Source organism: Protopterus annectens, chromosome 9.part0 (assembly GCF_019279795.1).
Source record: "Protopterus annectens isolate FY-2018-M chromosome 9.part0, PAN1.0, whole genome shotgun sequence".
Lineage (NCBI taxonomy): Eukaryota > Metazoa > Chordata > Ceratodontiformes > Protopteridae > Protopterus > Protopterus annectens.
Window position 1 is genome coordinate 1,939,434,741 of NC_056743.1, and position 17,468 is coordinate 1,939,452,208.

The 17,468-nt window shown below is 39.8% G+C and overlaps 1 protein-coding gene across 1 annotated transcript in view; it reads right to left on the reverse strand.

Moving 5' to 3' along the window:
* The window catches only part of MAST1 (microtubule associated serine/threonine kinase 1), a 1,222,161-nt gene that overhangs the window by 448,719 nt on the left and 755,974 nt on the right, over positions 1–17,468 (reverse strand). Inside the window, exon 13 of the mRNA XM_044084747.1 lies at positions 8,156–8,294. Coding sequence (XP_043940682.1) covers positions 8,156–8,294 — 139 coding nt within the window. The remainder of the gene's footprint in view (positions 1–8,155; positions 8,295–17,468) is intronic.

Consider the following 17,468-nt stretch of genomic DNA (forward strand, 5'->3'; position numbering starts at 1 on the left):
AGGGGGCCGCCATTTTTCTTGGAGGCTTCTTATGCAAAATCCCTTTCAAGACCATTCTGACATGACTGCAGTAAAACAGGAAGGCTCATGGGCAGATATGCTGAAATGGCTGATAAATTAACTTTGACAGCAGAATAAGAAAGGCCACAGGATAGTAACTCAGTCAAATATTGTAGAACAAGAGAACAGCTAGCTCTGAATGCATGTAGGTTATGTTCTTGGCACCAACTAGAAAACCTTTATCACTTGCTAATATACAATTTTTTCAACTCACAAAAACAACAAACTGACAAACTAGGTAAAAGACACTGCTGGAAACAGAGGCAATGAACACTTTAGGACCAAAAATCAAGAAACTCTTTAATGTGAAACCAATAAAAAACAAACAGTAATGTAAAGTGCTTTTCGTCTGGCTACATAGCCAGACTTCTTCAGACAAAGAAAGCAAAAAGTTTGCAGCATTAAATATTCACCCTGTACCTTCCTATTAAACTAATTAACCAGTAAAAACACATCTCCATAGAAACAATTAAAAGCCAGTAATTAGATAATGTTAAAACAACCAAGTTCAGCATTTTCCAACTTAAAAATCTACAAATAAGTATTAAGCAAGCAACCCCACCATCCCCACCCACCAAACAAATCATTTTACCATAGAATTTGTTACCAAATATATTAAATAATAGTTAAAAGTTTGCTTAAAATTAACACTTAAATTTGTTAAAATTATTTTACACTGTCTCTATACATCTACACATGTTGTTTATACAAAGTATTATTAAAATACTCCATTAACTACAAAAATGTACACAGTTGCTTCAGACCAGAGGTTAAAAAATCCATTTAGCTGTTACACTTCCAAGGTGTGGATTAAATACTACGCTAACCCTCCAGTTTTTATATCCAGGGGCAAACAGCAAGTCATCTCCTCAAACTTTTAATTTTAAAATACAAGATAGCTAGAAGACTTTGTTTAGTCCTGGTGCCCTATTGGCATTTAGCCTCAGTTGCCAAAGCAGTTCTAGTTGTTCCAACAATAATTGGAACTGGCCCCCTCTTAAGTTGGGTAGAGTCTGGTCAATAATTCTAAAAACAAAAAAATGCCCAGAGTTACCATTACAATGCCTTGCCAAAGCGTTCTCCTGTTTACCTTTGGCAATACTATGTACATGCTCATATACCCTTTCCTTTAATCTTCTATCAGTTTTTCCGACATAGAAGGCTGGGCATGTCTGAGACTGGGCTAAATACACCACTGCCTTGTAATTATAATTAAACCACCCACTAACTTTATAAGTGCTTCCTCAAATCAAAAAGGTGCTACCAGTCGCCATAAACTTACAAAAATTACAAGTCTCACATTTGAACATTCCAGGTGTTCTAAGGCACATAGACTTTCTAGGAGGGCTTTTAAGTTTTTACCTCTACTAAATGTTACAATAGGTTTGCTCCCCACCTTCTCCATTATCTTTGTGTCTGAACCAAAAATGTTCCATTTTTTCCTCAAAATTTTAATAATTTCATTAGCATCAACACTAAATGGACTGATGAAACTAATTCTATAGTTTTCAAGTCTACTGTCTCCTACTGGTAAACCATCTGTGGGTACTTCTATACAACTCGAATCATGAGAAACTTCTTCATGGTTACATACGATAGGTTTAAACCACCCTGTTTGTCTTTTAAACCGGATCTCACTCACAAGCTCAGGCACCATACCAACTGGGTACCCTCTATGAATAAACATATTAGATAGGGCATCACTCTCCTCTAAAAAGTCCTTCTCCTCTGACACCATTCTGGCAGCGCAAACTAACTGACTTTTAATGACAGATTTTTTTCTGGTGGTGGGGATGTGAACTTGTATAAAAAAGAAAAGAATTAGAGTACATTGACTTACGATAGATTTTAGCCATGTACTCTTTACCCACTCTATCCTTAATTAAATTAACATCCAAGTAGGCAATAGACTCTTCATGGAGGACACTATTAAATTTTAAAAAACTACTGGTATGGTTTAAACTGCCCACTAGTTTTAAGGCCTCTTATTGTTCCCCTCTAAACATCAGAGAAATGTCATCCAAAAACCTCGTATATACCACGATTTTGTCCATTGTGTCTTTATTATTAAAAAAAACTGATGTTCCCACTGGGCCATCACTAAATTAGCGAATGAAGCCCCACAGGGTGAGCCCATGGCTACACCCACTTTTTTGTAAATATACATCAGAATCAAACAAAACAAAGTTGTTAGACAACACCACATCCAATGGGTCTTCCTTGAGCCTCATTCATTACAAGGACTGCCATGAAACTAACTTCTCCACCACCCATTCTATACCAATGGCACTCGGGATGGAGAAGTACAAGTCACAAACATCAATAGTTAGAAAGTTCACATCCTCCATAAACTCACACTTGTTGATGTTAGCCAGAAATGCCCAAGAATCCTTACAAAGCTGCCTTTCTTTTTCTACATATTTTTTAAGGGAAAGGTCTATCTATCTGACTTTTGTTTCTATGGAGATGTGTTTTTACTGTTTAATTAGTTTATTGGGAAGGTACAGGGTTAATACTTAATGTTGCAAACTTTTTGCTTTCTTTGTCTGAAGAAGTCTGGCTATGTAGCCAAACAAAAAGCACTTTACATTACTGTTTGTTTTTTATTGGTTTTACATTAAAGAGTTTCTTGATTTTGGTCCTAAAGTGTTCATTGCCTATGTTTCCAGCAGTGTCTTTTATCTAATATACGATTTTCTAGCAGCAGGCTTTTTTGCCTTCATTAGTACCTATTGTTGTCAGTAAACAGGTACCTAAAAGGAATTAAGACCCTATTGTCCAGGCAGTCAGCTGAAGTTGATTGATGTCAGGGTGTATCAAATACCCCTGCTCATGTGTTAGTAGATGCATTCTGTGAAGAAGGTTATGTAACTACCCCTGGCCATTTCCAAAAGAAGGGAGAACCACTGTTGCCTGGGAGAGAAGGGAGCCACCACAATGATCTTAAGAGATCTGATTCCTTCTGGATCTATAGAAGTACCCTGTTTATTAGTGGAAAGGGTGTAAAAGCATATAGGAAAATTTCCATCCAAGGAAGAGAAAAATGCATCTGTCTTCCAGGCCTTCTTACATGCAGTCTTGGAACAGAATCTTGCCAGTTGATTGTTCAGAGAGAAGGCCAAAAGGTTTAATTGAGGATCTCCCAACAGAGAGACCAAATCTTGGAAAATCCCAATCTCGTTGCCATTCAAGAGGATCTGCTCTGGTCAGCTTGCCTGCCACACAATTTTGCTCTTACAGAATGTAAGATGCCGGTAGAGTGAGTTTGTACTCTGAAACTATATCTCAGGCTAGCATAGTTAGTCAAGTAAAGGGGGCATGACCTGGTTACTTCTTGCTTGTTGATGTACTTCCTGACTGTGGTGTTGTCTGTATACACTTGAAGAGTTCCCAGGGACCAAAGTTGGTTCGGAGAGTTGAGTGCTATGATCTGGCCATTCATCTCCTCGATATTTATGTGCTTGCAGCAGTCATTGTGTCGCACACCCCATGCAATTTTATCCCCTCTGAAACTGCTCCCCAAGCAAAGTCTGAAGCATCTGTGATGACTGACTGCTTTGGAAGAGGGAGGAAGAAGGGGAGACAAAGACTAAAGGACATCTGTCGTCTTCATCAAAAGATGTCTCTTCTGACATACCCCAACCCTGGGATTTAAAAAGATAAAGAGTGTTGATACTAGGGCCAAAGTGATTTCAGATACCACTGTATTTTTCTCATGTGGAGTCTTCCCAGGGGTATCATGAGAATTACAGCTGCCATGAGACCCAAAATCCTGAGGTATTTCATCATAGTAAACAAAGTATGAGTGGAAAAACCTTAGAAATAGATCTAAATAAAGATTTATTTTTTTCTGTAGAAGAAAAGCTCTTTGAAATGAGGTGCCTAGTTGGGATCTCAGTTACATAATCTTGTGTGAAGGAGTCAAGAAAGACTTTTGAATGTTCTGTTGGAATCCCAGGTTGTGTAAGAGATCTCTCATCCGAGAGAGAGATTCCTGACACTTTGAAAAAGACCCTGCAAAGAAAAGCGAGTCATCTAAATATGGAAAACATGCGGATACCCTGTAGCCTGTAATGAGCTACAACTGGAGCTAGACACTTTGTGAACACTCGTGGTGCAATGGTGAACACTCGTGGTGTAGTGGTGAGCACTTGTGGCGCAGTGGATAGTCCAAGGTACCATCTCGCACCAGCAACTGCTCATTCAACTCTTCTCAGTAGGACTTTCACAAAACTCATTGTTATGGTTACTTAGTTACCTCTCTGGAAGGCAACAAGCCATTAAATGACAACAGACCTACTTAACCTTTCGACCAATTACTATAGGGGTCCCTCAGGGCTCTATCCTGGGACCTCTTCTATTTAATACATTTATTAATAACTTCCACACCTCCCTGACCATGCTAGTTTAGTTCAGTATGAGGACGACTCAACATTAATATGTGCAGACTCAAAAAAATGTCCTTGGAGGAAACTAAGTAATCACACTCTGACACTTCCAAAACCACAGATTCCACATCTGTTGAAAAGAGAGTGGGAGCAATGGTGTTACTTATAGCCCAGGTTTGCACCCCATAATCAGTGACCTGAATAATTGATCTAGCCATGGCCACCAGCTCTTGTGAAACCACACTTGGAGACAGTTTTCCTACAATGTGGTGGATCTTCTGTCTCTTTTCTGCGTGCACTACAATAGTGGGAGAATCTCTAGGGGGAGACATATTAACACTGGCAACAGATTCTGCACCCCTTACATCCCCTGCAACTAAAGAGTTTGGTTCTCCTGTACCTGAATCAGGCAATGGTACAACCCCAGAAGGCATGTCTGACCCTCGTGTCAAACACAGTTGGACTAACACCACTCCAGAGGACCTAGAGGCAAAAGAAGGCGAGTGCCTGCCCAAGACTACTGCAGAGTCACAAGCCATAGGATGAGGCATATTTCTTGATTTACTTTTGTGTTTGTTTTACATGAGTAAGGGGTGGGGGGGCACCATACCTAAGTCTATCAAGTCAGGGTACAAAAAACTAACCAGAACAACATCAAAGAATGGCTGCCTTGTCAGCTGAGTAAAATTGGACAAATGCCAATATTCTTCCTCTAAATAGCAATCTGAAATCTATCTCTTTAGGGTTACTAGTCTGAGCACTGCACTGAATAAAAATGCAGTAGCTTCAGTAACACAGTTCAAAGCACAAAATACATATCATAAAAGTCCATCAATTGTAATAAAAAAGTTAGTTTCAGCCCCAAAATAATTAGAGACATCATAAAACAGTCTTAGACAAGAAATAAACCATAAACATAAGAAAAAATCCTGTCAGTAATGTTTAACATGCAAAGAGGTGGGACTATCATTATTTAAATGAAAACATATTATTTAACATGCTGTAAACCTACCTAATCACCTCACATAATCATAACCCCAAAGAAAAAATGAAAAATCAACACGTTTTCTTGCCAAAACGTTCAAATGAACCTTAAAACAAACAATATAACTCTTATACTGTAGGTAAAATAAAACCCTGTGTGCATACAATTTCTGAATAAAAAAAAACAAATCAACAGGATACACTATTCAAGCACTGATAGAAAAGGACAGAGAAGGAAATAAAACCCAAAAGGGTTTCTTATCTAAGCTCAGTAGCTGAATATAGCCAGAGCAATCTTCTAAGTGATCCTTCTCTTACTATGGCACTAGAAAACTGAGAGAGTCCTGTCTATGAGTTGCTATGGCAGTCCCTGTCCTCTCAAGTAATTGGTTCATCACACCCACAGACAAGTAGTGGGAGGGACTCTGAGCATTGCTAGACTGCCAGAAGAGTGGCAGGGCACTACTACCCATATGTGAGTGAGGCAGTGTGTTTGCTGAACATTTGATACATAAATGTAGAAATGAGGGGCTTTGTGGAAACACAACGATTTTCATTTGAGCAGTCTTGTCATTTTAGGCATATGAATCTGTGCGCAGAATGGTATAATTAATTTTTCTGACTATAGTCAAAAACTGTGACTGAAGGGATGAACATACAGACCAAAAGTAGATTATTCTATCTGACAGTGAACTAGTACATTAGGAAGACAGCTGAGGCTTTAGTAGTAATTTACAAGTACACATAAGTGCGAAATGCTTATAAAATTTCAAGGGAAGTTTTGTGTGTGTGTGTGTGTGTGTGTGTGTGTGTGTGTGTGTGTGTGTGTGTGTGTGTGTGTGTGTGTATATGTGCAGGAGACAAAAATGGGTTTCCTGGCTTGTCTGGTACTGGTGCTACTGATGTTAGGTGAGTTATTTTGTGGTTTAGTGCACAAACATGCAGTGGATTCAAGAATCTTTCATCATCATCTTCTTTCGGCTGTTCCCGTTAGTGGTCACCACAGCGGACCATCTGTTTCCATTTCTTCCTGTCCTCTACATCATGCTCTTTCACACCAACCGCCTGCATGTCCTCTCTCACCACATCCATAAACCTCATCTTAGGCCTTCCTCTTTTCCTCTTACCTGGCAGCTCCATCCTTAGCATCCTTTTCCCAATATACCCAGCATCCCTCCTCAGCACATGTCCAAACCAATGCAATCTCGCCTCTCTTGCTTTGTCTCCAAACTTTCCAACCTGAGCTGACCCTCTAATATACTGATTCCTAATCCTGTCCATCCTAGTCACACCCAGTACAAATCTTAACATCTTTAACTCTGCCACATCCAGCTCTGACTCCTGCCTTTTCGACAAAGATACCGTCTCCAACCCATATAACATAGCTGGTCTCACTACCCTCTTGTAGACCTCCCTTTCACTCTTATTGGTACCCGTCTGTCACAAATCACTCCTGACACTCTTCTCCACCCATTCCACCCTGCCTGTACTCTCTTCTTCACCTCTCTTCCACACTCACCATTACTCTGAACTGTTGATCCCAGGTACTTAAACTCATCCACCTTTACCAGCTCTACTCCCTGCATCCTCACCATTCCTCTACCCTCCCTCTCATTTACACACATATATTCTGTTTTAGCCCTGCTGACCTTCATTCCTCTCCTCTCTAAAGCATATCTCCACCTCTCCAGGGTCTCCTCAACCTGGTCCCTACTCTCACTACATATTACAATGTCATCTGCAAACATCATAGCCCACGGGGCCTCAAGAATCTTTATACATCTCTCCTGCAGTCTATACACTCAGTTACACTTCACATGGTACAGCAGCAATGACCTGTGGTGGGCCATCCCACATCATATAAAAGGATCTGCTGAAAATTGAAGGAATGCAAAACAACTGGTATAAATATAAATGTTCCATTTACAGTAGCCCTGTAATAGCATCATATGTACCACAGAGAATGATCAGTCTTTGTATTTCATTTTGAATCAAATGTTCAAGGAGAATCCTCTCTGAACCTCAGGGTGGTCTGTTGTTTCCGGTGGTCTGTCTATAGGGCAGGATGAAAGAGACAGAAAACGGAAAGAAAACAGCATACCTGGATAGACTGTATCTCTGATTATGTATCTAAGGTGTAAAATCTCATGGGGGAAGTACTACTGGCTTAGAAACACATAGAATACTAATAACCAGTCATTTTTTCCATGTAAGGTTTATTATATAAAGGAAAATTGCAAACTACCTATGTCTGTGCATTTATTAAGGATATGGAGCTTCATCATTTGCAAAAAAAAAAAAAAAATCTGAGGTAATTCATATTCATATATTATTAATACTAAGCTAACTGCCCTTTCGAGCCATTTTAAGCTTAGCTAATTACCCCTTGTGAGACTCAAACCCTGCACCTTGTGTTTATAAGGCAAATACTTTAACCAGTAAGCCATTCTAATAGAAATTGCTGGTTTGAATCTCACTGCTGCGTATTCAGTTCATGACTCTGAAGTGGTCATGTGTCCTCCATTGTGCTCCTTTCCCTTTGTCTCTTACTCTTGGGTACAGTAGGACCCTCTCCCAACACAGTATTTAAGAAACCATATATGCCAAGCCTACCTCCAGGAGTATGAGGTCTAAATTCATTATAGAGCTGGGTAAAGGCAATGTGACCACAGGTTTAAAAGGGAAAATGAGAAAAAAAGCAGGTCCCAGTAACAAAAACTTACTTGTCTGGTTTTAGGTCCCTGTGGACAATCCCGTAATTGTGAAGGTACTCCAAAGCCAGAACTGTCTCTGCAAAATACAGACGGGCCATTTCCACTGGTAGTGCACCAATGTTTTTTAGCAGTGTTGCACAGTCTCCACCTAACCATTGAAAGACAAGATTACAGTTAATGTGCACTACAAAAGGCAGCATGACACAGCAGAAAACTATTCCAAAATACAACCCTTTCACGAATAACCTGAGCTCCAGATGCAAGAAACAAAAGCTAGAGATACACAAGATACCCACTAGAAATATATACATAATATTGCAAGCAAATTATAGTGACATAAGGTTGTAACATGCATAACAAATTTTCAAATAGTGATTAAACAGCCTTTCACTATATTAAATTCAAGACTTAACTGTTCAGGAAAGGTAATTGTGTAATAACCACACAGTGTGCAGAAGTAATCCAAAAGTTACATGTACACAGTAGATTCACCAGTGTCATATGAAGCACATGCTAGTGTAACATGATACCACATGAGACTGATACACTGCAAATACATGTAAAATATACACCATACTATTGTGCAACACACCATTTAGAGTGCTGAAAAAATGGCTTCTTATTGAAATCTGCAGACTTCTTTTAGGAGCCCCAGAATGCAGAAAATAAAAACACCAAAAGCACAGGAGAAAAGCCAATGTTGCGCATTGCCTTTCTCATTTAAACTTGTTCTTTTTTGCAAGTAGGAATTCATTTGGGTAACTCTAATTAAAAAAAAAAAAAACTCTCAGAAGCTCCTCTCCATGTGCAGTGCCTATAGAGGTTTACTATTGCACAAACTCTCAGCTATACGGTTTAAAACAATAATGGATGTTTCAAGTTGAAGTTTAAGTGATGCCTTCCTGCTTTGTAGTTGCCAGTGGGTCTTATATTATGACATCGAAATGTTGGAATATCGAACACCTAATGATCAACCAGTATTTATCGAAACACATTTGCGTGAATTGATGAATACTTACAGGGAAAAGATGTAATTGGCCAACTACACAATGTTGCCCTTTCCTCCACTGTAGTGCGATCCCGGAGTTGGTATATTTAGTTAGGGGGTGTGGGGGGGGGGCACAACCCCCCACATGGGTGGGTTTGTTTTAGGTTTAGTTTGTTCCATTGTATTGCAGGGCAAGTGTTTGTTTGCCTGTAAGTATTCATCGATTCACAGAAATACGTTTCAATGAATACTGGTCGATCTTTACGTGTTCGATATTATGACGTTTCGAGTTGTAATATAGACCAGTTGCCGGTAACTGATGTGATCAAATAGTTGTGGTTTTAGTGATATCATCAAGTCAACAAAGTAGGTGATGAAATAGGAAAACTACTGGGCCACTCAGAATTTCGTGGCACCTTGTTACTTAAAGTTAAAACACAGTATTCTTTGGCAAATACCAGACAGGTGAGTAGTGTGCTTATGGCCACAGGCTCCATTACCTGTTTCTGCACCTTTTTATCAGCCAGTGTTAGTGCTATCCACAGGTTTCCCCCCACTCATTATAGACTGTAGCCATTCTTCAATATGTGGTCATGGAATCCCCTAACCCCATGTGTCATGTCCTTCACAATGATTCCACTGTACACAGTGGTTTCCCGCAATAACCACAGGCAGGCAATGCAATGCCAGTGTTGTCTGTTCCAGGTGATGTGTACATCACAATGTCTACCACAATGTGACTAACACCCATGAGAGGAGTTGTTTTACTGATGTATGTTACCAGGCTGTACTCCTTCCTGAATTCCATAACTCTATCCTTAAGTCTGTAAAGCTGCAAGTCTACAGAATTTCTATTAAAATTCCTGTACTCTACAATTCTATGGCATTAAGTGAGGTCACCCAGGATGGTACCAGCACTATATATCATGCTAACAAGGGCTACTTAGCACAGGAGTTATGCTTACAAGGGCTACTTAGCACGGGAATTATGCTAATAAGTCGACTTAGCAATACTATTTCTGAATCGCTATCATAGTGCATTGTGATATCCAGACATGCTGGCAGTAGCTGTATGCAGTGGGTCAGCCACAAGGCACGTGACTTGTATCTGCATATGGCATATGTATGTGGGAGCATGTTATCTCATCAAACATAACTCCGCTGAACACAAAAATAGCAAGTGCTGTTCACCGTAATTACTTTTTCCAACAATGGAGTTTACTTTTTTCTCCACTGTTGTACAATCTCGGATCTGGCATATATAGATATAGATATATATAGCTACAGATATAGATATAGATATGTCTGTGTGTGTGTCTGTGTGGATGTGTGTGTGGGGGGGTGCCCCACAAGAGGGGTACAGGGGGGCTCGCCCCTTTGCAAAAACAAAATTGTTGAGTTGTTCGCTAAAGGTGGTTTTGGAGAACAGCTTTCATTTGTTGTTCCATTTGCCAAAATTACCTCTGATGGCTTCACACATCTTATGTATGTCTGTTGTAGCAGGAAAGTACAATACATAGATAGGAACAACATAGCTCAGTATTAGACTGCAATACATGATCTAAAATGTACATCTGTGTGCATAGTGCTACCATTTTGTCCCTCAAGCTGACCTGATTCAGTGCCATAGTTACTTCAGGCACTGCGAAATGCAGGATTTTCTTGTTCTTCCAGTAGAAGCACTTTCAGAAACACCTGCCAGGACACTACACTTGGTTGTTATGGAAGATGGATACCTGGTATAAGCTTGCTAGGATAATGGAAGCAGTGCTGGCATTATTACAGTGACCTGAGACACATGTTAACCTCCTTCAAGACTGAAAGACAGGAGCACTAAGAATGAAACATGGTTGGATGCCATAACAGGCGGTATCACTCTTATGGCCATAGGATGTATATGCTGCCTATGGCAGTCCACTATGCAACTGTAACTGTGTTGCTTTCCTGAGTGTATAATATTTTTTCTCATGTTTCATCCTTCTGCAGGCCCAGTTATAGCACAGGAGATGTAGCCAAGTTGGCCTCTGTCTTTACTGGCTGAAGCATCTGGCACTGAGTTTCCAATGCCCACCATGGTTGCATCTCAACAGGGTGCCAATGGCTCCCTTGTTAGTGGTGATGTGCAGGTGCTACGGTTGCTCTCCACAGAGACTACACGGGAGACAGACAAAGGCTTATTTTCTGGGAATGGACTGGAGGAGACTTCCCTGGTCTCCCCTGGTCTCCCAGTGTCAGATGCAGAGGCTGGTGGTGGCTGAGGTGCAACAGAATGCTTACCTCAGCAACATGCAGTGCCTTCTGCCACGGTTTCTGGAGTTATCCAACTGGCAGGTCCTAAGATTGGACCACTGGAAGTGTAACCAGCTCCTTAACATTGGCCAGCCAGGTAATTGACACATGAGTTTCTTGCCCTTAGGGTCATCCTGGCATCCGGCTGTGCCACAAGCCAACCTTATCCTCATCCAGGTGTTTTTCCAACATTATCTGTAATTCCATATAGCTAGTTCATTGTCCAATTGTCCCGTTACCACATGTCCAGCCTCTGTATGCCTGTGTACACTCACTTCCCCCCTAATCTTTTGTCTGCATACTATCTCTGCTGAAACCAATGCCTGATGTTTTTCAGTAGGCCACTGCTTCCTGCCCTTTTCCACTTGTTCCATCCACTACCTTCTCTCATTACCTTCCCACCTACCTTTTATTTTCTGTATATTACAAAAGGGGCTCTTTCCCAACAAAACAAGTGACTCTTCCCTCCCCATCTTTCATACCTTATGGTTACCTTTGTTCCCTCTGTTTGCTTTTTTCCCCATTCCTGCTTTGCCATTTACCCCATGCCCTTCTCATGTAAAGGATGAACATGGGCAGCACTTCAGTATGCAGCTCAATAGTTATAAATGTAGACACAGCAGATAGATTCCAAGCCAGATGCAGTCAAATCAATAGAAAACGCAATATTACCTCAAATAAACCAGTAAAAATCCCTTTTTTTAAAACAATAAAATGAAACATACAGTCTTACGCACTCTTCCTTGCATACTAAACAGAGCACTTTCACTCAAATTTTTATACAGAAAAAAGATCACAGGATCAGTTCAAAAACAATTCACATGGTATGTAGCCACATTACTTAATTTCCTCAATGGTTTAAGCTTCAGAACAGGTTTTATGCCAGTGCAACCAGTTAAGTCCAATGCCCTATCAGCACCTAGTTTATTTCATAAGAAATACAAAGCAACTGAGTCTAGTGGCCACTTACAGCACCCAGCCTTACACTGTACCTCCTTTTTTGAGGTGGGCTAGTTTAGTCAGGCCTGGGGTGAATTTGTGTATACCCACCAAGTTATCTAATTCCTGTCTGGTGGCAGATAATGTATCAGAATGCTTAATCTGCGGTGGGAGCCTGTCCCAGAGGTGGGGATGGTGTTGTGTAATGAATCTATCTCTCCACCATGTTTTGTTTATTTGCAGATATCGATTTAGATCTGTGGTCCTAGTATTAGTGGAACTGTTTGATATTGATTTAGATCTGTGGTCCTAGCATTAGTGGAACTGTTTGATATTGATTTAGATCTGTGGTCCTAGTATTAGTGGGACTGTTTGATATTGATTTAGATCTGTGGTCCTAGTATTAGTGGGACTGTTTGATACTGATTTAGATCTGTGGTCCTAGTATTAGTGGGACTGTTTGACTTACAGAGATACAACAGATGCAGGACCACTGGCATAGAAAGCTAAGACATAGATCACCCCTTAAGATTCTATAGAACACTGAGTAAAGGAACAATGCTTTCAGTCTTTTCTGGTACCTTTGTGAGCTTTTTAGTTAGGAACCCCTGGGTGGGGGTCTTCCTATTTGACTGATTTATCCATTGAGGTACATCACAAAGGTGCCATTGTATTCAATGACTGGTCTAATTGATGAAGAACATAAGAGAGCAATGACTTTAGATCTCAGCGATAATCCTTTTGCAATCAGTTGTGCTAAGTGTAAAGACTTTCTAACAATTGTTGCTACACAATGATCAAAGGAAAGGAAATGATCAGCCCGTGCTCTAAGGTCTCTCACTACATTCTCTGTTTGAAGTGGGGTATTATTAATGCTGTAAGCTAGGGGGATGGGTTACATACCAAATGTAACAATATTGCACTTTTTTGCATTCGATCGGTGCTTACTATTTGTACAACAGATATTAACAAGAGTAAGTTGATGCACGAGGGCTGGAGTGTCAGAGGGTAACATGAGAATGACACCCAGTTTACAGCCATCTGTAAACATGGTTATCCAGATGTTTTGGTTTGTGATTTGAAGATCAGAAAAGTAGATGCCGAACAAATGATTCCAGTGCTGAGCCCGTGGAACTTCACTGGCCACCTCCTAAATGACGGGAAGAGACAGATGTTACCCATACTGTGTGGATTCTGTCCTTTAGCAAATTTTCTATCCATCTTACAACACAGGGAACAATCTGAAGAACATTAAGCTTGCTGATTACACTGGCATGCAGAATTTTGTTAAATATCTTGGCCAGATGAAGGTATGTTGTGTGGACAGCAGGATCGCTGTCAACCTGTGATATCCTTTCAGAGAAGTTCACTAAATTCATTAGAAAGGCTTTATCTTGGATAAAGCCGAACTGCTGTGGATCTAGTCTGATAAGAATTTTAATGTCATAGTTGATCAGGTCAGTTATGATGTGTTCCATGGCTTTACAGATCAGATTTGTCAAACTGATGGCCCTATAGTTTCTCAGGGCAGTGGTGGGGTCACCTTTATAGAGTGGCATCAAAACTGCTGTGTGCCAGACCTCAGAGACCAAACTGGTTACTAGGCTCAGGTTGAAGAGTCTAAGAAGCAGCTTTGCTAGTGCCTGTTTAGCAGTGATCATTAGGCAGCCAAGTATATTACATCCCATGAAGGACGAACATGTTGTCTTGGACAACATCTTCAGTATAAGTTCTTTAGTGATGATGGTGTTTCTAAGATCTTCAGGGATAAATGGACATTGGATACTTGTCTGCAGGGTAAACTTTGCTCTGAATTTGTTTGCTAGTATGTTGACAATGTCCTCTGCATCACAGTAGGTGATACCATTATAAAAAAGTTCTGAGCAATCCTGAACATTAACAATAGTTCAATAAAGGAATTAAAAAAAAATAAGTTTTTTTGTTTACTGTAGAGTTTATTTATGTTAGTAGACTACCAGGGTGGTTTGTTCTTAACTTCTCATTATATTTAGATCGGGTTGGGATTGTCAGTTTTATACATTTTTCTACATGAGCATAGATTTGTGTGTGTGTGTGTGTGTGTGTGTGTGTGTGTGTGTGTGTGTGTGTGTGTGTGTGTGTGTGTGTGTGTAGCCACATGCTGGGTTAACATCTAGGTGCCAGTGTTATACATAAATTTTGAAACTTTATCAGTGAATTAGAGAAAAATTGTACATTTGAAATCCCTGAATTCCATGCTAGTTTTAACAGCGGTTTTAGAGATTTTAAAGTGAAGGTTACTAATGTATTATTGAACATAAGTGGGAGAGATACCAGGGAAACAGCGTGTGTGCAAATGCTATACTTGCAAGGACCAGGACAAGAACATTGTGGGTTTGAGGACAATTTGGTTAAAGGAGTTTTTGTTTACTAAATCAAGGAACCTTTGGGTGTATTTTGCCTTAGAGGTCCAGGTATTCCAAGTTATTGAAGTGTAAGTCAAGTCTCCCAACATAATGCAGTTTTTATTTCTAGGGAATTCATCAGATATATTCAGGAACTTAACATCATTTTCAGGGGACATAGAAAGGGTCCTGTAACAGGTTATCAGCCGATAGTTTCTTCTGTTTAGTATGATTTGGAGTGCAATTCCTTCCATTTAAGGGTCTATAGAAACCTGACTAAAGATGACATGGTCTCTAACAAATATGAAGATGTCACCAAAGTTTCTCTTGGGTCTAATGGCATGGGAAGGTGAAAAATCCATGTCTGGAGAGAATGTTTTCTGAAAATCCAGTTTTATTAAATCACACTTTTTTTCATGCACCACTTGCAATACAGAAAACCTATATTCAAGTGCTTCATCACATTCTGAAATGTGCCTGTATAAGGCATTAGTTAGAACCTTTTGCCATTAAGTCTGAAAGATGTTTACCAACAAACTCCTTCAATGTTCTATTTGTTTATTCTTACATATAATGCAAAACATATAGCACATTTAACCAAATAAACCACGCATTTTAAAACCATTAAGAATGGGTTTCCTATTCCTATTTGTTATAGGATACTCAAAAAAAGAACTTTCCTTGTATACAAACTGGCATTTATAACAAGGTGTAGTGACTTTTCTTTGACTTACTGTATTATTCTGAGTAAAATGCAGTTCTTTATAACAGAATCTTCATCTCAGATGTGTTTCATTCTTGTAAGTAAATCTGAGTCGGTCTTGTATCTCATAAGCAGGCCCTTCAAATGATTTTACTACATGATAAAGTCTCCTAAATATACTGCAGTGGTGGTGCTGCGGTAGCGTTGTCGCCTCACAGTAAGACATTGTCCTGTTCGATTCTCAGCTAGAACGTCTTCTATGTGGAGACATGCGTGAATGGGCGTACCTTCGTTGAAGGTTGTGCGTCAGGGCCGGCAACTCGGCATGTAAAAATCTACTGCCAATCATTAGCGGACCAGAGTTCCGCAGTGGCGACCCCTAACCGGGAAAAGCCGAATGACACAAGAAAGTCTCCTAAATATATTATGCATAGTCTGTGCTTGTTTATTACACATTAAAGAAAATCTTGTAGTTTCACCTCTTGTTTTCTTTTTTCTTTTTTGCCTTGTAAATGGATATTGTTTCAGAAAAGCAATGATATGCAGATGATACTTCAATTTAATATTGCAATGTTCATAATAATACCCAACATTGTATTACGATATTCTTGTACTTTAAAACCTTCTGCCACACCATAATTGTACAGTGGCTAGTTTATCACCATTGTTCAATTTGCATGTTTGAAGGCGCTGTCCTTTAATTATAACTTTAAAAATGAAATTTAAAAAGCTATTCCTTTTCATTGGTTTCTTGTATAAACATATAGAAAATTATCCTGTGTATGAGTAATTTATAGTGATAGCCAGAAATTATTTTGTCATTATCAGCTGTGACCTTAAACTTTAAAAAGTCTGTTGGTTTGCCTATCCAGGGGGAGGATGAATAAATGGGTGTCCAGTTGGCTGCTTTTCCACATGTAAGTGGAAGTTTGCAGATAACAAAGCTGCAACTGTTAACAGAGGACACATACTTTACCAAGAATATGACAGTAGCTATCATGAGTCTGTGGGTGCAAATACTTATATACACGAGGAGGGCATAGCAGGCCCCATGGTGATGCAGGAGCTCAAGTCAGTTACCAGCTATGGAGTTAAGGCCTAATCAGTTGCATAAGCAAGGGTGCAAAACATCTCCATGGGTGCCCGGATGACTTCTCCTTCAGTCAAGTGTCATCTCTGGTGTAGGGTGTCCCCAAGTGGTATATGGACCAATGAGCTCAGGAGGCTGGAGGACTGGAGCTGATGGTCTACAGACATGGATCCAAAAATGACCAGTGGAAAAAATCCAAGCAGGAAAAAAAAAGAGAAATAGAAAAAAAGACAATATTTTCTGGAATGTAAGGTGTACACTCTAGTGAACATGATTATAAAGAACTAGACAGTTTCTCTTTAGTTCCACCTTGCATAGTGGGCAGGGATGGCTCACACCACTAATGCCAACATGCTGGGTGAAAAAAGAAAAGGGAAACCTGCTGAGCTGTTCTAAAGCCTGTCAAGCACAGTTCAGTATGTTTAAGATCAACTTTTTGTTACACTCTGGAGAAGGCACTCTTGCAAACAACTGTACTCAAAAGATTGATTTTGTTACATGTTATTCGTTAGTCGTGAAGACACTTAAAATTAAGGCTCTGGACAGCCCTTTTGAAAATCAACCTTTCAGTGGTCTGTCTACTACTAAGAATGATCTCAGACAAAAAGAAAACAACTTACCCAACTCCAACGCTACTATGAGAAGTGCTTCCATTCGCCACTACACCAGAGCAAGACAAGCAGTTGCTAGAAGAAATTTTTTAAGTGTGTGCGTATGTGTGTGTGTGTGTGTGTGTGTGTGTGTGTGTGTGTGTGTGTGTGTGTACTTAAAGTTCAAATTTCAGTATCTTGCGACTATAAAGTCAAAACCTTACAAACCCGAAACAGCACAACCACGAAACTCAAAACTGCAAAACACTACACCACACAGATACACCTATACCCGACACTACAAGAAACTAAAATAAAACACACAAACAAAAAAAACAA